The sequence below is a fragment of the Nematolebias whitei genome, chromosome 21 (assembly GCF_014905685.2).
Source record: "Nematolebias whitei isolate Nwh7 chromosome 21, NemWhi1, whole genome shotgun sequence".
Lineage (NCBI taxonomy): Eukaryota > Metazoa > Chordata > Actinopteri > Cyprinodontiformes > Rivulidae > Nematolebias > Nematolebias whitei.
The window spans coordinates 21,259,252-21,283,515 of record NC_056518.1 but is presented as its reverse complement, the minus strand read 5'-3'; the positions used below and the strand labels follow the sequence as shown (position 1 = coordinate 21,283,515).

Here is a 24,264-nt window from a genome sequence, read left to right as displayed (position 1 = left end):
TATAACGATCGAGATATAGATGTATTGAAATAGATATACATCAATACGACAACAATGTTCAACTGTTGTTCCAGGCATTTCATAAAAAAAAAAAAAAAAAAAAGCAAGAACAAACAAATACACCAGAGGGCGCTAGAGAGCCATAACAATAGTCAAACCACATATATTTATTAAAATGACAAAGAAAATATAATCTTGCGTGACGTTTTCGTACTAAATATACGCGCTTTTATTAAAAACGTGCGATATTTAGAAGCTGTTGGATAGTTATTTTGTTAAGTCTTAAAAGTTTTAAACCTCGATAACAGTATTTGAATAATTTAGTAGGTTGTTCTCAATCTACAAAACAGTAATGCAGCCTATTTTAATCAGGGATATAAAAAAACAGCCCTGTCAGTGTAATGTGGATCTGTTATAAACAAACAGGCGTATTCAGCCAGCCCTTGTTGTCAGGCTCTGCTTCCGTATTTACACACCCACTTAAAAAAAAAAAAAAAGGTTAACCAGTGACTGTCGGGCCAATGTTTACCGAGCGAGCATAGAGAGGTGGTGTGTAAAGTGACAGTCACACACGGGGGGTTCGGTGGTGAAACACGGGTGATTTCGGCTTCCGCGGTTGCATTTTACAGCGTGATGTTCACTCGAAGGGGGCATGGAGACGTCAAGAAATCTACACAGAAAGTTCTGGACCCAAAGAAGGATGTTCTGACCCGGCTCAAACACCTCCGGGCGCTGATAGGTGAGTGAAATGTCACCGGAGCTGCGGATGCTGCACCGTCGAGGCTTTAGCTTCAGGAGCTAACCATCAGACGGCTAACGTCAAACAAGGCGTCGGGTTAGCTGGAAGACTGTCCTCCGGTTTCTAATTCTGGTTAGCTGTAAAGTAACATGCACTGCCCAGGGAGGTGCATGCTTCTTGTATTGTTTGTATATAAATAATTTTAAGTTATGTTTGTTTTTGACGAGTCAGACTGATGGGGGGATAGAGGCTAACGTAAGCTAGCTTCATGACTGCTAACTAGCCTGCTAAAAGATGTTGTGGTGCGTTCAGGGGTTCACATGACCACCACAGCCTTTGTTGTCTCCTGCTTCATCGTGACCATTTTATAACGTAATTGTATCAATATAAATCAATAGTCAGAAGCACGAACAAAACAGTATTTATTAATATTTATTCAAACTGATTAAGAGCAATATTTATATTTAAGGTTGCTTGGTTAAGGAAAATATAATTAAATCTATATTTTATACCTTTTATAACTGGGAAAAATTGTGCTATACCCTAATGATCTTTGTGTCTTTTATTGGACAAGGAAGTGTTAGCTTTATGACAGTCATAAACTAGCTGTTCCCTTAGCTTGTCTTACAGCACTATGATCTTTTAAAAGATAAACATTTCATCTGACCTATAATCATTTTTGCACAGTGCATTTGGTTTTGTGCTGCACATTTAAATCTATTTAAAGTCTGCAGATTGTTCACAAATTATAATAACCTGTATCTGTTTCTTTTGGATGAAATTTTGAGACCTATGAGAGAGTCAGACTGAATGCTACATTTACACTGTAAATCATTTCAGGTTCTGGAAAAATATGTCTAATATTTTCATGGAGTGACTTGTTGAACCACAGACATTGAACAAATAAAAACAAGCTTGACCACAGATTAGTTTTTTTTTTTGAAAGCATAACTGCTGAGGCATTTTAGATGTTCAAAAACATTTTCATTGCATGACCACACTAAAATAAACTTGGACTATCCATCATGAATCTGATAGTACTGGGATGCAGAACCTAGCTTTGTGTTACTCTCAGTGCATTGCAGACAGATTAGAGTCATTGGTGCTGTGGCAAAAAAAGATAGGAACAAAGTTGTTAATAGTGAATTGTATATGCTGAGAACAACAGAAGGGGATGAGCTGTATGGGCAAGAACAAAATATAATTTCTTAGTGATGCACGATATTGAATTTTTGGCCGATTTGTTAAAATTATTTGGCCGATAACCAATGCCAATACCGATATTTTACATACGTTCCTTTGTCAGAACATAGCCCTCCTATTTAGGCTTATTTGCTACAAAAATTGTGCAACAGCTGTAAGAGCTGGTGACATATATTCAATAACAGCCATATGATATGCATAGCACTTTGACTTATATGAAATGAAAAGAGTTAAATGTTATTTATTAGCATTGGTCACCTGCAATGCTGTCTCACTTGTGGAGGCTTGTTCCAGGTTCCTAGGACAGACTTTTTAAGATCAACATTTTTGTTTATCCATTGTGCCGTAAGACTAATCATGCTAATGGGGTTAACACGACGTCAAAATGTCTGTGGTAAAACTCACCCAACAAGTCGTGCTATCGACTATTAGCTTTTCAATGACATTGAAAATGACGGCTTGTAACTCGGGGTAATGTTACATCGGAAAAATATCTCCACCCGCGGACGATGTAGCGAGGCTCAACCATAAATCTTCAGAATCCGACATCCTCACCAACGAAAAATAAAACTTCCACATCACCGACATTTTGAATTTTCCTCACCACCGTGAGCTCAGGTAGGCGCACGTGACGTCGTCGCATTGCGTTGCCGCTGCAACGTCATCACGTTGTGCTGCCGCTGCAGGCAGAAACAGCGCCTTTTATATCGGGGAGTTATTTTTATTGGAATGGCTGATGTCCGATATTGAAATATAACGTTAATATTGGCCAATACGATACTATGCCGATAATACCGTGCATCCCTGTATTTTCTCTTTTGATTTTCTGTCAAAATGGCTCACTGATGAGAATTCCTGCATAAGGATTAACGTCTAGTCTTACATGTAGTTTGGTCTTCATGAATTGGCACTAGCTTAGTTGAAAATGACTATAGCAACAAATCAATACTACTGCATTTTTCTATTAAAGCAGAATCTAACATTGTGAAAGTCCTCAAATTTGTGTGTAACCAATATATTCTGTATACTGACTATTTACTATTGCAGTAAATAAAAATGATCAGTGCTATTATTATACAGCATTTTCAGAATAACCTTACTCAAATTACATAAGCGTCTTTTTGAAGAGGAGGAATTGCAGGAGGACAGTGCACCTTTCAGATGTTTGTTTACATATGCATTATTGTTTGTGGCCTTCATGTAGCAAAACGTCCTCTGCTTTATTTATTGTATGTTGGTACAACAGTGACGGTCTAGATTTCTTGATGCTTGAATAAAACAGCATGGAAATGTACCTTCATGGAATCCTTTCAAAAGCATACGGTCAATGTTTAGTAGTGCAACAAGGTTGGGGTCAGCCCAGAGTTCCACATGTTCTCTTGTGTTTTTCTTTCCCTCATGTGCTGCGAAGATAAGGTGCGTGTCCAGCAGCTGTTCGTTGAGTCTGCATGTTGATGTTCCTCAAATCTGCCAGTTTTTGCAAAGCTTTAAGCCAAGGATTTCCTCTGGTTCCAGTTGGATCCTGTGTGTGCAGGAAGCAGTGATCAGATATGAGGCCTAATGAAATATAGGATAGGGACTTGAAGAATAAAGGCTGTTAAATTTTTCAGTTTTTTAATATTTAAAAAATTAGATTAAAGACGTACTCAACACATCCTTAAAATAAGCACTTATCCATAACAAAAGTATAACAGTCTATTGCCCTCATACAAAGCTGTTAATGCTAATACACTATGGCAGCATAACATTTAGAAACAATTGGTGCTTAACTGTTGTATGTTTGAATAAAAAATATGCCAGAAGTAACTTAAATAGGTAGTATAAATAAGGCATGCAAAATATCTTAGAAGAAGCAACCTGTCCTGGATATATTCTGCCATTTCTGCTTAAAATTTGCAAAGTTAAACCATCTTTACCAGCCTTGTCTGTTAGGCTTTAAATATTTTGTCTCTTTGTATTTAGGGCTTCTTAACTGCGTCCAGTATTTTGTTAAGAGCTTGTTGAATCAAGTTGTAGTATATATGGTGTGAGCTATTTTCACTGTTTTGGCATTGGTTTCCTTGCTCACTTCACAGATTTGTGGGGTAGTGTGTGAAAGCTGCTGCATGTTAATTTGCTGGTCATGCCTGGCTGGATTTGGCTGAGGTTGGTAATTACAGGAGGCCAACAAACCACCTGATCACTCAATGCTTCTCTTAGTGGTGGCACATAGAGCTTTTCCTCATTTTATTTCCAGTTACTCATTCTATATTCCAACATTTACTGATGCATCTCTGATGGTTGTGTTGGAGGTGTAAATTATCCTCCACTGACTTGGATATACTCTTTGTTGTTTGCGTGGAGGACTACTTGGTGAATCTACAGAACAATATACGGTATCTTATAACACTTACTCCCACAGCTTGAGATCTGTTTGTGAAGTCGGCAAGTCCAACTCAGTTTGTTTTGTGAGGACTTCACTATGGACCAATTAGCTGAAAAAAGAAAATCTTCTCTTTTGTAAACTAAACAGAAGACTCAGGTCCTCTGGATGAATTTGTATTTGTTGAAACATAGAAGAATCTGTTCAGAGGATCTGAATCAACCTTTATCTACCTGGATTATTGCAAATGCATCAGGATAAGAAAAAGAATGTGCTTCATCACAGGTATATTTTGTTTTCTTATATTTGTCCTTTTCTGCTGGTGTAAACAGTTGGGTTGTGCTGTTGAAATGCGTGGGAACAACATTGAACATATTGGAAGTGTTGCTAGTGATAATAACCATTGTGTTTGTCTTTGTACGTAGGTGTTTGAGTTTAGAGTGAGAGTTTGTTTTTAAAGAAAACCCTGCAAATAACTCGGTATATGCAAAAAACAGGGTTTGTTTTGCTTAGTTTTAATACAATCACAGTAATCATTATCCTCACATTTACCATCTAACTACTCCAAATTCAAGCTTGACTTTAGACATACAAAATGTAAAAATTGTAGGGATGCACAATATTATCAGCATGGTATCGGCCGATATTAGTGTTAAAGTTCAATATTGGACATTGGTCATTCCATCAAAATAACTCACCGATATTAAAGGCGCTGTTTTTGTATGACAACCCAGGGACAAGGATGTCTGCAGCGGCAGCACAATGTGATGATGTCGTGCGCCTTCCTGATCTCACGGCGGAGAGGAAAATTCAAAATGTCGGCGATGTGGAAATGTTTTTTTTTCATTGGTGAGGATGTCGAATTCCGAAGATTTTTGAACTATGGTGAGCCTCGCTACATCGCCCCCTGTTGGAGATATTTTCCAACGTAACCTTACCCGAGTTACAGTCAGTCATTTCCGACGTCATTGAGAAGCTAATAGTCAATAGCACTTGGGTGAGTTTTATCACAGACATTTGGACATGGTGTTAGCCCCGTTAGCATGATTAGTCTTACGGCACAACGGATAGACAAAAACTTTGAACTTAAAAAGGCTTTCCTTCTTGCACAGGAGTGCAGAGGATCCCACACTGCAGCTTTAGGAACCAGGAACAAGCCTCTACAAGTGAGACAGCGTCACAGGTGACTAATGCTAAGGGTGTACCGATTGCAGTTTTCTGGCCGATCACCGATTTCTAAAAAGTTTGACCTGCCGTTTCCGATTTTGGCCGATACCGATTTTGTTTTTATAAGTGACACTGTCAGGTGTTATAAGGTCACAATGCACTTTCAATTTTCCAATATCATTTTGTTGAAAAGCATACCCTTGAACAATATCCTATAACAATACACACTTGTTTTAACTGACCATGAGGTAGCGCTCTGAAATATAAATGGAGTTCAGACAATTGTTAAAACCGGAGGGAGTGGTGGCGCAGAGGTTAGACGATGGGCCTGTGATCGGTAAGTTGCAGGTTCAACTCCCAGTACCATCACCATCAAAATGTGGGTGGAAAAGGTGGAACACCCACCCTCATTTGCCCCACTCTGGACCCCTGAGCAAGGCCCTCAACCCCCACCATCTGCTCCCTAAACAGGTCTCTCTTGAAAATGAGTTCTTGTGGCTCAATGAGACTACCTGTCTCATAAAGGGTAAATGAAAGGGTAAATGAAAAAAAAATAAAAATTGGTTTTTCATGCATCGGACGATTTCCGATTTCCCAAAATTAAGGAAATCGGGGCCGATTTATCTGTGCACCCCATATAAATAACATTTAACACTTTTCATTTAATATAAGTTAAAGTGCTATGCATATCGTATGGCTGTTACTGAATATATGTCACCAGCTCTTACAGCTGTTACACAATTTTGTATCAAATAAGCCTAAATATGAGGGATATGTTCTGACAAAGGAACGTATATAAAATATTAGTATTGGTTATCGACCAGATTTCACTAATCCTGGCTCATTTAGACCAGTCTATAGATACAGGATTGATAGATAAAATTTTAGTTAACTGTACAGATATATTTTTCTACACACTGTCTTTGGTAGGGTATGGTCTCCAAGTTGGTATTGCTGTAAAGATAAACATTTGTCTGCACAAAGAAGTCCTGTGCCACAATCCCTTGGTCATTAGAATAGCAAATTTAGTCATGGAAATACACAGAGGCTAGCTAGTTCACATCTAGTCCTCCTGGAAGACAATCCACACAGTGACTTAAAAGCTCTTACTAATATCATTTGTCAACAGAAATGAATTTGTTCCAAAGGAATAGCAGATTTGTCACATCATTAGTTATGAAATATCTCAATACTTTCTGAGGGTGAAGGAAGTCGGTGCTTATACATTTTAGCTTTTTAAACCTGTGTGAAAATAAATCACTGATTCATGTTTCAAATTTGAATAACATGACTACTTAAATCACCAATATTTTATAATCTTAATCTTTTTTCTCTACATAATGTCAACAAGGAAAATGACTTTTTGCAAGACATAATTTTTTTAATGTATAACCAAACTGGTTATATGTGGAGCCCGACCTATATGGAAATTTTGGCTCTCGTCAATACGGATATTGTAAGGGGAAGGCCAGTGTTATACAAGCAGGGCGCCCCGTCCTGTCAACAGAACCGAGCACCCTGCCTACCGAACTGTCCCCCCCAATGCATTTCATTGATGACAACAAAGATAATGTTACTAACGCTGATATATATTTACCTCTGTTAGATTTATTGTTTTGGCTAAAGTTTTATAAAGCAATAGACTATGCTAAGTTATAAGTGTTGGCTTTCTAACTTGGGAGGCACATAGCATCGTTTTTATGTCTATATTCTGATTTACCTCATTTTGTATATTGCTTTGTGTGTTATCTGTTGTTTTGTCTGCACAGCACTTTGATTGGCCTTGTCGCTGTTTTAAGTGCTCTATAAATAAAGTGGTATGGTATAGCTAATGACAAGTGGAGGATTGAAGATAATTTATAATTGAGTTTTTTATTTTACAGATCAGTTAAAATAAACTTACCATGGTCTGTTCAGCAAAATACACTACACAGTATTGCTCGCTGCTTCGGCCGTGCTGAAAGTGAAAGTTAAAGTGAATGGCCATGACTTTGCATGCTCCCTCTGCTGGATGCATTGTACAATTACACTTTTTAAAAGTAAGGACATGGCTTGTTTCCCAGCATTTTAAGGGTGAAAATTAGAAGTGTTCATATCTGCGCATAATAGGACAATTATCACATATACCAATATGTTCCCAAATGCCTATATCAACCTAAAAAATAGGCCATATCGACCATACAATATATCAGTTGGGCTCCTGTATTATGTACTACGTAACCCTGTATGCAAAGTATTTAAAATGCATGTAGGCTGTATATCCATTCTCAAATTTGTGCCAAGTCTTCTTGGTCTCACCTTTTCCATTTTCATTCCGAGGCATTACTGTCATCATAATTTTTACAGTTTCTTTATAACCAAATTCTTTAACAAAACACATCTCGTGTGGTATTGCATGAATGGCATATTTCTGTTTATTACTGACCTGCTAGAGAGCTACAGACACCAATGCAATACTTGTGCTCTGTTAAGGATGATGTCTGTGTAACTTTTATACAGCACCCAGTGGAAAACCTGTTAGTCTAGTTGTCCTATTTACCTATGATGCTTTTTGATACCCAAACCTAAACACCTGTGGTTTATTGTGTCAGTATGTGTTCTCAGTGATCTTGAAGTGGATATACTTTTTATGTTGTTTCATCAGAGCTCAAGCTTCTGTTAATCTTCAGAGGATTTAAAGTTGAAGGAAACTTAGCTTTGGCTTGTTGGGTAGCAAATAGCTACTTATACATGTTTTGGAACACATTCTAGGCTGATAAGTAAAGTGTGAAACAAACACAATTCTTATGTTAAAAACAAACAGGCCTTCTGGATGGCAGCACATGTGGAAAGTCAGAAGTCATATTACAACATTAACTTTCTTATTTTACATCCATCTGTAATGAAGTCATTGTTAACTCTGTGTTGATAAAAGTATTGATTTTTATAGTCTGAAGAAGCCATAATAAAAGTGACCAGGTGTTTTGTGTTCAATAGCTAAGATAAGCCACTTGCTTTAATTTGTACAGACTGAACTATGGACAGGCATGACCAGTTCTGCCTTGACTGTTTCACACAGTGTTTTCTTCAGTCCTGTAGGTCGCAATCTGTTACACAGCCAGACAGTCACTGCAAGTCCAGACGCACCCATATACTGTTTGGCAAAGCCACATTTTAATGAAATTACATGCCACATGACTGATGTGAAAATTAATCTTGTGTTCATTGAGACTTGTTGTTTATTGGTTTGGGGGTCTGAATCACTACCAGTTGAACATGTTAACATTTATAAATGTGTAGAAAATAAATATACAGTAATTTTAAATCCTTAAAAAGGATTTGCATATTTTATTTGCAATAGCTATTTGGGATTAGAGGAGTGGTGGCACAGAGGTTAGAGAAGGCTAGCCTGTGATTGGAAGGTTGCCGTTTTTTTATCCCCCAGACCGACGACGACATCAAAATGTGGGTGTGAGGGAAAGGTGAAGCCCCATCTAGGCCTGTCATGATTAGAGATGCGCTGATCCGATACCAATGTTGGTATCGACATCGAAAAACGTCTGGATCGGGTATCAGTGACAATGTGACCGATCTATTCACTCTAATTCTATGCTTTGTGCTCTGAGTAACGTCACATGCTAGCGTACTGACTGAACAAATTAAAGTTGTGTTTTTACACGTTTGACCAATCTTGTAAAGCTCTTGGTGTGTTTAAGTATGCTGTTATGGTGCAGAGTTTTCAATAAATTTGTAATTCAGTACATTCATGTCTGTGTTTTAACAAAACAAATGTTTTAAGTTAATTCAGCACTGGGTTTGTAAGCTCAAACATCCAGGTAGACAACAAAAATGGCAAAATCATGTCATCTGGACCCGTTTCAGATACGGGTCCAGATGACATGAGTTAGCCATTTTTGTTAATTCAGCACAGTTTATTTCACATCGGTATCGGATCAGGATTGGCCGAGACCAAGTCGTAGTAATGGGTATCGGATTGGAAGTGAAAAAAGTGGATCGGTGCATCTCTAATCACAATGACAAATTTTGATGGGCGAGTAATTGTCTCAGTAATTATTGCGCTAAACGATAAAATAGTTTGAAATTTGACAATAATTAGTAATTATTGTCAAATTTAAGAAGAAATGTTGTTTAATTTGTTTTGGGTGTAGCACCTTTTTTCGACCACCGGATGGCAGTATAAGACCGTTTGAACCAAAGGATGGATAGTGAGGGGGTGAGCCACGTGTCTCTTTAAGAAAAATGGGAGGGAGGCCTCTTGATGTGACATGGGCTCTTTCTCTTTGGTTCTCAAAATGGCGGATGCTAGTCATTTGCAAAACGATGCTTTTGTTTTTATATTGCATAAAAGTTTAGTGTTCTCAAATGACTGGTGTGGCCAAAGATTAACCTATGGTGGCCAAGACTACCAGTGACCACTGCTTGGCTCCACCATTGTGCCTGGTGGTTGATAAAATTGCTTCCTCTGCTTGCCAAGATCCATCAATTGTGCCGCCTCCACACAAGGAAAAAAAAAACTACCTCTCTTCTTATGTCCAGAGAAACACTCATCTTAAAAGGTGTCTCTACAGGTTTCTCTTGTAAATAAGTCCTTGTGGCTCAGTGAGACTAACCTTTTATAAATAAAGGTTGAATGAAAAAATGAAAACGACAAACATTCACTATTCAAATCCCTAAGTGACGAGAGACATTTGCATACTGCTTGTATTTACTAAAAAAATGCAGTCCCTAGGTTAGGAAACTGTTGATAGTACTAATTACCTCTTGTCCTGCTTATTTGCATTTTCTGTTTTTTACTATGTAAGATGTTAAAAAAAAGTGTAATTTATGGAAAGCTCCCATCAACCATAAATCTGTTAACATCCTCATTAGCATTCACCTTTTTTTTCTGTATTGGTACCCTTGAGGCCTTTCTTAAAGAGTACTCTGTCTTTCTCCAGCATTCAGCTAAAGGAACACATCAGTCTTTTCTCCCTTTCTGGCAAGAATGTAGTGCACCTGCAGTGTTAGTTAGCCCAGAGCTAATGCAAATTAATCGTTCTAATCAAAGACTCAATTAGACTGGTTTTCTGTATGACATGGCATATTAATGATTAGGCTTCAAGTGATGTATAAAACATATATTTGAAGTTGCCCAGAGAGTTAAATATGGTTTGAAAAAAACAAAACAAAAAAACATTTGAACATTGTGAGTTCTTACACCAAGTGTTATATGCTGATTAAGTTTAAACAAATGAGAAGGTGGTGGGCAGAGTTTTCTGACAGCTATATAAGAAGATTCAGCTAAATGACCTTCTTGGTTTACCCAGCAAGCACTAAAATAAGATCCCAGAGCAGTATCACACAGAGCTTGTTATCCTTATAAAATAAAAAAAAATAAAAAATTGAATAACCAAACCTATTATTTATCTAGCTGAACATGAGATTGCTTTACCCAGAAGATGATTGTTGTTCTTTTCTAATTTACTCATGTAACGTTGTTTGACAGAAGCAAGCCATCAAGATTTAGGCCACAGTGTTTAGCATTTTAAACAACTGGTTTTTTTTTGTTTTTTTTTCATGGCGGCTCAGTTGGTAGAGCTGTTGACTTTCAGCGGGAGTGTTGCCAGATCGAATCCTGGCCATGGACCTTTCTGGGTAGAGTTTGCATGTTCTCTCTGTGCATGCGTGGGATTTATCCGGGTACTCAGATTTCCTCCCACAGCCCATATTCATGCATGCTAGTCTAATTGGCATCTTTAAATTGTACATATGTGAGAGTGTGAATGGTTGTCTCGTTTGTTTTTATGTGTTCCTGTGATGGGCTTGTGACCTGTCCAAGGTGTACCCTGCCTATCGCAAAGTGATTGCTAGAGATAATGAAACACAGTGAGATCATATGTAGATGAAGTTATTAATTTAAAATGTCCAATTTGTATTTACTGCCACTGGAAAATTCTTGCATTATAGTATTTTTTTTGCTTGGATTATATTTCTAAATGACATTCATCTAATAACATCTGCTTTCTTAAAACATTTTGCCAAAATGTGGGGATAATTTGTCCTATACAATGAACAACAGCTTTGGCTGCTTATTATTGTTCTCCAGCTGGTCCTCTGACATGAGGGTGGAAGAAGTGCAGATCCTTGGCAGTTAACAGGAAATATATCACAATGGAACGATGCGCCACCCAAACCAAACCTGTCATTTCAAGTGTTTTTTGCTTTCGTACAGCAACAAAATATTGTATTTTAGTGAATCATTAGGTTATCAGTGTCGGCATCCCCCCCACAATTATTCAGACAGACATCATTTAGTCTGTAAAAAAACATCTGATTTAATCAACAGACTGGGCAGTTTTCACTCTTTAAAACAACTGAGGTTCACAAAATGAGCACTTTATTTGGAAGGATATTCAACAAGGCATGACCTACTTTTTATTTTAAATATCAATTTTTATCCATTGTAGTTGTAGCTGTTAGGTCCCTGTATGACCAGTGTCAGAGCGGTCTGCATTGCTGGCAGTAAGTCGGGCTTGTTCCCGGCGAGGGTTGGACTCCGCCAAGGTTGTCTTTTGTCACCGATTTTGTTCATAAATTTATGGACAGAATTTCTAGGCGCAGCCAAGGTGTTGAGGGGATCCATTTTGGTGGCCTTAGGATTGCGTCTCTGCTTTTTGTAGATGATGTGGTCTATTGACTTCATCAGGTCGTGATCTACAGCTTTCGCTGGAGCAGTTTGCAGTCGAGTGTGATGCGGCTGGGGTGAGGATCAGTTCCTCCAAATCCAAGGCCATGGTCTTGAGCCGGAAAAGGGTAGTGCCCTTTCTGGGTCGAGGAGGAGGTCCTGCCCCAAGTGGAGGAGTTTAAGTATCTCGGGGTCTTGTTCGCGAATGAGGGGAAAATGGAACGGGAGATCGATAGGCGGATAGGTGCGGCATCGGTACCGGTTTTTCATGGTGAAGAGAGAGCTGAGTCAACAGGGGAAGCTCTCTATTTATCTGTCAGTTTGCGTTCCTATTCTCATCTATGGTCATGAGCTTTGGGTTGTGCACGCTGGAGGGACTAGGTTTCTCGGCTGGCCTGGGAACGCCTTGGGATTCTCCCTTGAGGAGCTGGCCCAAGTGGCTGGGGAGAGGGAAGTCTGGGCCTCCCTACTTAGGTTGCTACCCTGCGACCCGACCCTGGATAAGCATATGAAAACGGATGGATGGATCCATTGTAATTTTTGTTAATGAATTTTCAGATATCATGCATAACTTGGTCTGCTTCATCAAAATTGAAGTCCTGTCAAACCAAGTTTCATATTTTCCTCATTTGATTAGCATGTGACCATTGTAACTTTAACATTTGGAATTTTGTAATTTAGTTCACCTTTTTTAGCTACAGATTTTAAAGGGAAAAAGGAGACAAACTATCAGCTTTTTCAGTAACTAGTATTTAGGTCAAGGTTTCCTCCTGCCAATACTACCCCCTGTTCTAGCTTTCTTTAGCTACTTTTACCAAGCCTTTCACTTTGACATTAAAGTCCTGCAGACGAAGCACTGACTGTTGAAGGACAGAGTTACTTTGTTAGGCACAGGGGGATATTGTGTCATCTCTACCATTCCCAGTCCTGGAAAACAAGTTCTCTCTTTCTGTCCTTATGATTAGGACACCTGAGAAGTCTGTGAAGGACAATGAGGGAAGATCTTTCTGGAAATGTGCCAACAATAGTGGAAAAAAGTCAAAATGTTGCTTTGTGAAAAACAAACCTTGAAGTGATCATACTTATTTTAAGTTCAATGAATTTAAGAGTGCTTATTTTTTTTACAATTCATCAGTGTTCTTGTCATAAGGACAGAACGTGCTTTATAAGAATTGAAAAATGCAAGTGATGGTCTCAAAAACAAATATTCAAATTGCCAGTTTTATACAAATCAGTCCTTAGTAAGCAGTCTCATCATTTTGCAGGGTGGGGACAGTATAGTGCTGCTCGCTGAGAACAAGCTTAACATGTATCTCAAGTTTGTATTCAGTAAAACATTATTGCACTTTTCTAATATAGTGAAGACAAAGACTACTCTGATTCCATACTTAGTTTTGCCACTTTGTTAAAAAATAATAATTTACTGCCTCAGTGTGTTTATGCTGAAAATACATTTATCATGCACATAATTATTAATGTTTATTTATTAAAGCACTTAACTTGTATGCTAAACAAACATTAACATTAAACAGTTCCTAACAACACTGTTAACACTCAGCTGATTGTGCAATGCCAGCACAAACTGATGCAGTACTAAAGCAGCTTGGTTTGGTTTGAAACAATTACTAAACAAGAACAGTGACTGCTTAAGTAGGACATTTGACTTTTACAGGGAGGACCGAGTCAGTACTGCTTTGCATACCTTTAGATCATTGCAGTTAAAATGGCTAGGGAATTTTTTTACAGCAAGGTTGACATCTAAAAGCAATTCTGTCTTTGGCTTGATTATCCCACCACATGTCCTCATTATCCTTGCTTTGGTGTCAGGACGTAGATAAGAGGTCTGTCTTTCTCACATAGTACATCATTCCAGCACTCCCCAGGAGCTGGACAGCTTCTCGTAGTCCTCCAGTTTACCATGCGGTAGAGTGAGATTTACAACAGAAGGTGAATCTTAATTGCTGATTTTTGCCAGGACTTTTCCTGACCTACATTTAATTATTCAGAACGAGCCCGTCCCATGTTGTGAAAATATGGCAAATGATGGCCTTTTTTTTTTTTTTACATAATACCTCTGGGATTTATTTTTCCATCTGTTTATGCAATCTTGTGTTTTATCTGTAGAAAAATGCATTCAGCAATTTTTTTTTTCTGATGCACAAAATCAGGTTTTGACTTGAGGAAGAATAAAAAATATTGCACTGAGGAAACATTTTAACAAAAAGGTGGATCTTTCATCTATTAATTTTGCCCTACTTTTGTCAAATGAATTAATTTTTTAATCTAATACAAAATAGTTATTAAACAATGACCGCCGATGTTTGTTCATTTGTCAAAGTAACGTTTAAGAAAACACAGTTCCAACTGAAACACATTATTTACAGCTGTACTTTTCCATCTGGAGTTTTCTTTTATCTGTTTGCAAAGATAAATTCAGGTGGTGACTTCTTTTTTTGCAACAATGCGCTTCTTTTCTTTTGCTTTCATTAAGCATTTTACTAATCAATTATAAGTTATTGTTCACAGTGTTATACGTCAGTAGCAATGAGTGTGATTTCTTGAAATTTACAACAAGTTAAATAAAAAAAGATGCGCCTTTCAAACAGGGAACAAATAGTAAATGATCGTTGCAGCATGTTTAGCATTTGAAGCCAAATTAAAGAGGCAGTAAATCATTATTCCCATTGCCTAATTAAGGCATTTGTTTAATCTGCAAACATAAAACAATAGCCTATGTAAATAAATCTTGATGCTTAAACTCTGGTACCATGGAATAAAATAAATTTGCTATTTTTCTCTGTTTTTTCTCTGTAGATATTATTGACAAGAGTGAGCTAAAGGCATTCTTTGAGAGCAACTCCTCACAGATTTATTTTATCTTCTATGAAAATTTCATTACACTGGAAAGCAACTTAAAACAAAAAGGTAAGTGCAAAACATTTTGTTGCCCGTTCAAAAGTTAACTACAACCTCCAGTAGGAGTTTAATAGTTAACCCTCTTCCTTCTGCCAGTCTACATGTTATTGCAAAGGTTATTTTCTTTCTGCCCCACTTTTTTCCAACAGTGAGTGCAGAAATACTAAAATAACTTTCTTTGTGTTTCAGGGATCAAATCTCAGAGGGAGGAGCTGGACTCTATCCTTTTTATTTTTGAAGTAAGTCACCTGCTTTTTGCTGATGTTTTAAATCCACCCGTAAGCCTAGTGGGGGAACATAATTGCAGTACAGTAGTGCAGAATTGCAATTTTGCTCACTTCCTGAATTTTCTTCAGAAAAAAGTCGGAGGACATTGTGCAACAAACCAACTACAAAACAAAACAAAAAAGTCTTAGTTCAATGATTTCTTATAGTTATCTCATTTTAACTTTTTAAAAACGCTGGTGTGCATGCAAATATATAAAATGCATGTCATCTTTATTTGCGAGATGTTGGGTCTACAGGTTAAAATCCTTGACATTGTTGTTTTCACCTGACTGCAAAGGCATATTGGATTTCAAGTACAAGCAATCAGCTCTCTGGTTACATTTGCTATGGGCAGTTCTGGAAAGACAGCAGTTCAAAATGGGAGGGAGTCTTTTTGTACCTTTTGGACAATATGTTTCGTTCGAATTTTACAGGTCACTAGGGTACAATGTCAGTGTTCTTAGGTCTGAAAGTTCTCGTTTTGTAAAGTTTTGTCCTTATCGTTATGCTGGCTTCTTATAAAACAGTAATTTCATTTAATATCAGAATATTCTGATAAAAAAGTAATTTAAAACGTCCACTTTGTTCCTCTTTCTAATATGAAAGATATCCTGCCTGCCAGCACATATTCAGCCGTTTGACCTGTAAATAAATCCTGGAGTCCTTTTTCCAAATTTATGGAGTCAATATTGAAAGCAGCTTAACCCTCATTTGTCCCCTTTTAGCCCCTGTCTGTGACAACGTGCGCTTTCGCCCGTGCGCTGAGTAGATAAGCTTGCTTTGAGTGGTGTGTACAGGACAGATAGAGAGTTGCTTTGATCCTGAGCTCTACCAGACTTCATGGACTTACTCTTTACTCCATGTTAGATTAGACATTATGAATCATATGTGGTCGTTAAATTGATAATATTGGTGGCATGTGGTTAAATTAGAGGTTGTAAAACAGGAACATAAAATGTAAGGTAAATTATGTCTTAATATTTTCACTCAAGCATAGACTCTTTTTTTTTTTTTTTCCCCCTCTTTCAGCAATCAAAGTTTTCTTTTCTGGCCTTCACTGTATTTAATCATTTTAAGGAGTCCTGTTTATTATGACAGGGTAAACTTTTATTCAAACTGCTATTATTAGTTTTCATCAAAGAAGTCCAGACAAAAACCTGTGCAGCCTTTGCCCGGCTCAGACCAGAGAGTAGAGTGGCCTATAAATGAATAATGTCTGGAACAAAATCCATTTTGCAGCGCTAAGCTCTGCTGACACGCTTTAATGCTGTATGACAGGTTAAGAAGAATAACACAGCTCAGCATTGTTGCCCCTGTTATTCTTTGCATGAATTTTGCAGGAAAGCAGCAGTTATGTCTTCAGGTCACCAAACAAATGAAAACAGTCACCATCATCTAAGCCCCACTATGCATTCAAATCTGTTTGATTATGTGTGGATTATTCAAGGCATGAGGTATGTGACTCCCTTTTTTCTTGTGGATTGCTGTGGGGAGTGTGATCTCTCATGCTCATCCCTGGTTTCCTAAGGGGGTGATCTTTTGTCCCTCTTTATAAGCACCATCAAACCACTCCACCCCCTTCCTACCAGCAGCCATTGTTGTTCCCTTTCAGTATTTTATTTGTGTCAGCTGCCAAACATTCACCACTCAACAGTTGATGCTGCACCTGAATTGACTAATAACCTTATCTTTGTGTAATTGAAACAAGATTTCTGAAGATGTAATATGGAAAAGTCCCATCTCTTTTATTGGAGCAAGTTTTATGTTATTATTACTTCCCATGATGCACTTGGTTTTTAATTGATCTCACAAACCATGATTTAAAAAAAAAAAAAATTATTAACGTTTTTAACTAAAGTCTTGGTGTATGTTTTTGCTTTACTACCACATATCTGTTGCTGTTTAAGAATAGCAGAAACTTACCCTGATTTATTAGTAAATACAAGTAAACAGTATTTTTAATGCAGCCTTTTCTTTTTGAACATGTGTGTTGCTTTAATTATAAAGAAAACAGTAAAGTGCAGTATTTATAGCATTAGTTTTAACACCAAACACAATTATTTTATTTTTACTGTTCAACATAGTGTGTTTAATAACAAAAGAATGGCTAAAATTAGTCAAAAATATCGTTTTTGTTCTCCTTCATCCAGTTGTGAGGGAGGAGGAGCTGCAGGAGGAAGTTTCTCCTGCCGTATGGGCTGCACACAGGTGTAGCAAGTACTAAATCATTAAAATATTTAATTTTAAATAAAAACTCCATGCCTATCGTGCGGCTCATCCATCAATCAGCCAATTGTGTGTCATGTCTCTTATTTTGAAAAACCGCAATCGAGCGAGTACTCGAAAAACAAACCATGAAGTATTGAGGGACTACTGTATTCTAAAACTAAATGTTCAAAAATTACAGAAGTACTCTGCTATAATCTATATAAAAAAATCTGCAACTGGGGGAAAAGTATTTTACAAAATTTAAATTCTGAACTCAAGTTATGAACAGGATCCTCCTGAATGTTTTTGAATACCAAAGTTTGAGTGCTGACCTTATTCTAGTTGACAAATAAGTTGTCAATGTTGCCAAGTTGCTGTATAATCTGACCAATTATTCATATAATTTATGAAAAAGCAGCAATGCTGATAAAGATTTTATGACGTATTCTCTGTTAAGGGGAAAATGCAACATATCTTTCCTTATGTCTCCATTTGAAAGACATTTCTTTTTTTGTTTTGGACTTGGATATCTTGGTTATATGTTGACTCTTGCTGCTGAACACCTTCATTGCTAAGAAGATTCAGTACATGGAAAGTATTTTATTGATAAATACTGATTTAACATTAAATGGGAGGCTAGTTTGTTTTATAAGTCAGTTTTTTGTCACAAGACCAGAACGAAACGTCTCGGCTCTGATCGGTCCCCTGACTTGTTTATGCTCCTTCATGACTGCTGATGACCTCTCATGACCCAAGTGCATGTTTATCTCGGTGCCAGTGAGGTTGTGGGACAGGTTAAAGGACAGCCTAGGGACCAGCAAAAAATTCAGAGGAAAGTCTGCATGTGCTCTTTCTTTCCAGGATATGACCTCGTCCTGACCTCTTGTCTGTCACTCGGACCTGACTCAGCATTCCAGCTATCCCTTGACATCCCCTCTTAGGATCCCCACATCTAAAATATCCTCTTTCCCCCTTTTCAATGGGAATTTTTTGAAGTATATTTGCCATTTAATAGGCGTTTACTTTCTTTAAAGAAAAAACTAATTTAATGCATTTTGGGATGTTATGTTTAAAGAAGGATAATCCTTCAGAAAACTTTAGCCCATCATAAACTTTTACTGGATTTGCCTAATTTTAAACAGATGTTGACAGCAACATTTTGTCATAGCACTGAGCAAATGGCCACATGTCATTAGTCTTTAGTTCCACTTTAATTGCTTATTTTTAATTACAGTCAAATGACAAATATAACAAGTTACCACTCTCAGCTCAGTTTTTCAAAAACAAACATATTAACATGAAACGAAACAATGAACCATAGAAAAGTTGTGATAGACTTAATTACCTGCCATTAATAATCATGACAGACCTACATAACTTGAAATTACAACAAATAATACATATACATATTTTCCCCATAGAAATAACGACCTATATCTTTCTGCCATGTATAATTCAATCCAATTTATTCAGATCTCAGACACATTAAATAAACATGTAAAAGAAATTGGCTAACGTGTTTAAAGAAAATGAGCCCTGAGCCATTTAATTCAGTGTTTTCTTTTTTCCACCTCCTTCTACATTACAAAGCATCACTGGCAGTTCAGCAGCAGGTTAATAATGTCTGGTTAATACATAAACACAAGTTTACAAAGAGTAGTTAAGGTTATAAAAATAAATTACACGAGTAAGCAAGTATTTGTGTCTGAACTCTTGAGTTGTACTGCACGTTTTACTCGCACGCAGGGGATGTGCTTTTTCTGATTCGGCACATCTGTACCAGCTTTGATTTGTTGAATTCATACGAGTAAATTAAACATTTTAATATTAGCTATCATTAATTTTGCCTACTTTTTTCATTTAAAATTCTTTGTGGAAAGAATTGAAAGGTGCACCTCAGGGAGTTCTAGTGCAGTTTAGTGTTCAGAAAGTCCAAAGAGCAACCTAAAGCTGACAGGGCTGTATGTATTGCACTCTGCTGCTGCCACCTACTGGTTTTAGAGAATGAAAACTGCTCCGCAATTCTGCTCATTCATATTGGCCTTGCTTTGGTTTATTTTGTTTTGTTTTATAATCCCTTTGCTTAAAATAAACAGAACAAGCTTGGAAAATGGGTTCAAATTAATAATTAAACAGTTTGTTAATGGTCCACACAGTTGTACACAACTTGCTAAATATCTTAAATCAGAAATGTCTGCCATGAAGACAGAAGTCTGTTTTCATATGCATTATATGTCAAGTGTTGATGAGAATGATATCTTACACATGCAGTACTCTGGTCACTGCATGAGAATATCTGTAAGTTGTTTCGGTTCATTTCTGTACAATAAACTGTGCTTGTAGTGTTTTTGTAACATGGGAGGTTTCTTCATCTTTAGATGTTCACAAAAGTCCTAAACTACATGTAAAGGTCCGTTTTTTTCTGAGATCACTCCATGTCTGTTATTGCCATCAAAAATCCTTTGTAGACCACCTATATTCTGAGTCATGCTCAGGCTCTGTCACAGGAAACCCAAGTGTGGATCATGTAAATGTGTTAAGGCTGCAGTCGTGCGACAGTAATGCCCCCATCTTTATGCTGAAGTAAGGCTGCCGATTAGACTAACTCCTCCAACCTCTAGCCCAGCAGACTTTACATTTGCCTCATATCAGCCAGTAAATTCCTCATGTTGGTGCCTCCGTTCCCTCTCCACAGGGAGTATTTCTGAGATGTCCATGTGCTTTCTACCCTCTTTTTATGGTATTCTGTGACAAGAAAGACAACATTATTGTGTCTATAACGTACACACACGCACTGACACACAAATTCACACACAGGATAAAGCTTAAGGAGACTACCCTGCTGTGCTGCTGCTGAATATAACATATCTGCTGCCCCAAGGAGAAACGGTAGTACAGCCTCTTTACTGAGATGTAATAATCCCGTGTGGAATCAATATCAAGGTGCAGCCACACATCTGTATATGCATATCAATCATGTCTGTGGATCATACAGAATGTCATCTTATGCCCCTTTAAAGTGATTCGTGTCTTTCAATGTCACTCCTGTCACTGATATTGATGAGGGTTTTGTCTCAGAGGACAAAAAGGAAAGCAGGGAGGGGAGTAAAGTGTAAACAAACTAACATGGAATGACTTCTGGGTTGTTGGATGTCTCAGGATAAAATGAAAAAGAAAAGGACAAAGGAATTATCTAATCTTCCAGACCATTTATAATAACTGCAGATAGAGTTAATATAGATTGTAAACCTATAGTAAACCATTTGAAAGCTATTACAACATAAGCATTGATTTATTGATAAAAGAAGAAAAGGTCTTTGCACTTCTGAAAAGTTTGCACACATTTCTTTCTGTCGTGCTCTGTATTCTTTGCTCTGATGCATTTCTCACTGTCCAGGGCAGAGCTTTTTATTATGCCGACCAGCATTGCTCGTCTGTTTGAGAGGGTCAGAGCTGCATCTAGGAAGCAGTAAAAGACTGGCATGATCTCTCCATTACATTCATGAAGTCTTATTGGGTCACTGATTAGGCTTTGAACATTGAGCCTCGAAGGATTCACTTGCTCACTGTGAACTGGATCAGCTAGCGAGGGGTGCACAGCTGCACGCATACATTGTACCCTTGCCTTTTTTTCAATCTCTCCAAAGAGACCCAGTTAACCTTTGGGTAGACTTGGGAATAATGATAGACTGCTGAAAGGTTAGGGTGCACTAATTGAGTTAAAAAGGGGTTACGGTTGAGGTGATGAGTGCTTTCTCGTGCCACAAGGTTTTACAGAAGCATGAAGCAAACAGGAGGGATTTGGTACTCCTTTGATCAAAATGTGTCACTTCCCAATAAAAAGTTAGTTACCATCCTCTTTTTGTATTAGAATGAAACTTAATGTAACCAGGCTTATGTTACCCAACGGTTTCATTTTTTAAAGAAAGCCTATTCTCCAGGGATTTTTCTAAAGATATTGGTGTTTAATTTTTAATCTAACTTCTTTTCTGTTGCTGCAACTTTCCTTGAATATTTAAAAAACCTTGAACTATTAGTTGTTGTTTCTTAATTAAACCTAATTACCTTCTCTTTTTTTTTTCTTTCTTTTTTTAAATCAGAAAATTATACAACTTCTGCCAGAGAAAATCTACAACAAATGGCAGTTTCACAGTATAGGTATGTACTTTTAATATTTTCTTCATTGAAATTCTTTGCACTATGCTGACACTTTTCTCTTTTATACCACGTAGAGCTGTTTTATATTGTGTATCTTTCTTTCTTCATTGAGGAAAAACACCGTCATCAGAACCATGCCTAGCCTTCATTTACAAGGAGAAAATAATGGTTTTTAGAACTGAACGTAAATGGGAAATGCAAATAAAAACTTAATTCTCTCTGCATTCAGTTTTCTTTTCCACTCTTTCAGTTCATGTGTTGCTGGTCAAGATGCAATGTTATTTATATACTTGAGCCAAGAAAACACTAGCATTTTTATTTAATTCATTTTCCATCCAGTTTCAGAACGGATATAAATCAGTGCCTTGTGACAAATTCCTTGAGTATCTGGAATGACATTAAGAACATGTCCCTTTCAAGCAGAAAATTGCAAGGTCACAGATGTTTCACACTCTATTATGGTACTTCTGTCCCCAAGATCTACGAGTATGAAAGGATTCAATTGCACTATTGTGCAGTCCACGTTCTGTTGAAGGCTATAACACATGTTTATTAATTCACAAACATGTCCGCTTCGCTTCACTTTTAAAACAAATTCAATCACTACCAGTTAAAGAAATTAACTAGCCCTTCAAGAATGCACCACACCAGTGGCAGCATGTTGCAGTAATTCCTCAAGTATTTTCCCTTTCTTTATATTTTCTTTTATACTGGTGAAGATTGTCAGTCCTTCAGGTCATGGTAATGCTAAGTGTTTGTCTCAGAAATCCTGGAGTAAATTAGGAGAGTGGTCCTCTGTGACGAACAAGAAATAAAAGCTCTCAGACGACAGAAACCTTGTATTAGAAAGGAGAAACTATCATGGCAGGATAAGTCAGACTGAGAAAGTGCCGTGGCAGATATTATTAAATCTTACCAGAGATTTGAGAAAGCTGGACTAAAGAACAGTAAGGAAGGAGCTAGTTGCAGCACAAGAGGTCATAGATTGATTACTGTAGGGATTAACGATAACACCAGCAGTAGGTAACTCAAGAGACCTGAGAAATGGTTGAAAGAAGAAATAATAAAGTTGAGGTCTCGGTGATCATTGGAACAGTCAAAGCTCTTATCAGATATGAGATTGGGTAGAATACAGGAAAGCGCTAAGGTTGTCTATTAAAAGGAACAGAATGGGCTCAGAATTTTATTTTATTTTTTTAGCTATATTTTTAACCAATACACTATTTCTTTTCTGTAGGTTCTATTCTGAAAAAGCTTCTACACACTGGAAATTCTTTTAAAGTAAGTATTTTATTGCATGATAGCTCTACTGTGCTCCTCCAACATGCAGAATCCTGCTTCACTGTGGGTCATACAAGGTCCTACTCATGGCTGGCCATAGTCCTGTATTCATTAAGTTGTAATTGGCCTTCTTTGTGTTTACATTAATGACCTCTTATTCTGTCCAGATCCGCTGTGAGGGAATCCGTCTGTTCCTGCTGTGGCTGCAGGCACTACGGGACAACTCTGCTGAGGAGCAGTTCCTTATCTTTGCCTGTCTAATTCCAGGATTCCCTGCTGTTCCCTCTTCCAGAGGGCCCTGCACTCTTGACACTATCATTTACAACCCATTTTCCAACCACCCAGATGGTGAGTCGAAGCACATGCATATAAATACACACTTCTGTGCATTATTAATATTTGGAATAAGATAAACTTTTTTTTTCTTCTTATTTATGTTTTCCATCTTTTAAATTTGAGCAGCTAAGGTGGTGCCTGAGGAGATTACACCACTGGTTCCAGCAGTTGTGGGAGAAAAAACTGCAGATGACCTGACCTGTTACATCCTTGAAACACTGCTTAAGTATATGGTTATCCAGGTAATAATAAATTGTGTAGGTGCAATATATAATTATTGAGCAGTTTCAGAGGCAGCATCTGAATTTGTCCAGTTATTTTAAATAAGAATGTTGTTTTTAGTTGCATTCAAACTGTAAATAGCACTCTTGACTGACACTGAGTCTGTGTCCTATTCTTTAGTGTGATATCGTCTGCCTTTATGCTGTCTGTTTGCCAGGCCTCCAGTTTAGAATGGAAAAACAAGGAGAATCTGGACACAGGCTTCAGGTTCCTCTTCAGTCTTTTTAAGAAGTACTATTTTCCTCATCTATTCCCCTCCTTCAGCAAACTCACAAACCTCTACAAGCCTTTATTAGGTGAGCTAAACCATGGAATATATATATGGTATTTTTAACTTTGTGATAGCCTCTCAAATGTTCTCTTAATGGACATGTTCATATGGTGCATGAATACAAACGTTGCTCTTGTAAAATCTTGTACAATATGTGATGTCTGCTTTTATGGTACATTTTGAAGGTTATGGTTTGCAAAAGCATCACTTAAAGTCACAAAGCAAAAAATGGTACATTTCTAAAGTTAACGAAGCCGGTTTACATTTTTGACGTCAATTAACCTAATTATTTTTATAATAACAATAATAATGTCTAATGAGTTTGGTGCTTGTGTGTAAACTTTAGAGCAACAGTTTTTTAAATATGAAAATTAATTGCAAGTCATTGATTTGAAAAAAAAAAAAAAAAA

At 37.4% G+C, this 24,264-nt stretch overlaps 1 protein-coding gene across 1 annotated transcript in view; it reads left to right on the top strand.

Moving 5' to 3' along the window:
- The first annotated feature begins 396 nt into the window (after positions 1 to 396).
- The window catches only part of ralgapa2 (Ral GTPase activating protein catalytic subunit alpha 2), an 84,859-nt gene continuing 60,991 nt past the window's right edge, over positions 397 to 24,264 (top strand). Inside the window, exons 1-8 of the mRNA XM_037695383.1 lie at positions 397 to 739; positions 14,950 to 15,060; positions 15,241 to 15,290; positions 21,627 to 21,684; positions 22,922 to 22,965; positions 23,133 to 23,313; positions 23,428 to 23,543; positions 23,741 to 23,879. Coding sequence (XP_037551311.1) covers positions 634 to 739; positions 14,950 to 15,060; positions 15,241 to 15,290; positions 21,627 to 21,684; positions 22,922 to 22,965; positions 23,133 to 23,313; positions 23,428 to 23,543; positions 23,741 to 23,879 — 805 coding nt within the window. The 5' untranslated portion in view covers positions 397 to 633. The remainder of the gene's footprint in view (positions 740 to 14,949; positions 15,061 to 15,240; positions 15,291 to 21,626; positions 21,685 to 22,921; positions 22,966 to 23,132; positions 23,314 to 23,427; positions 23,544 to 23,740; positions 23,880 to 24,264) is intronic.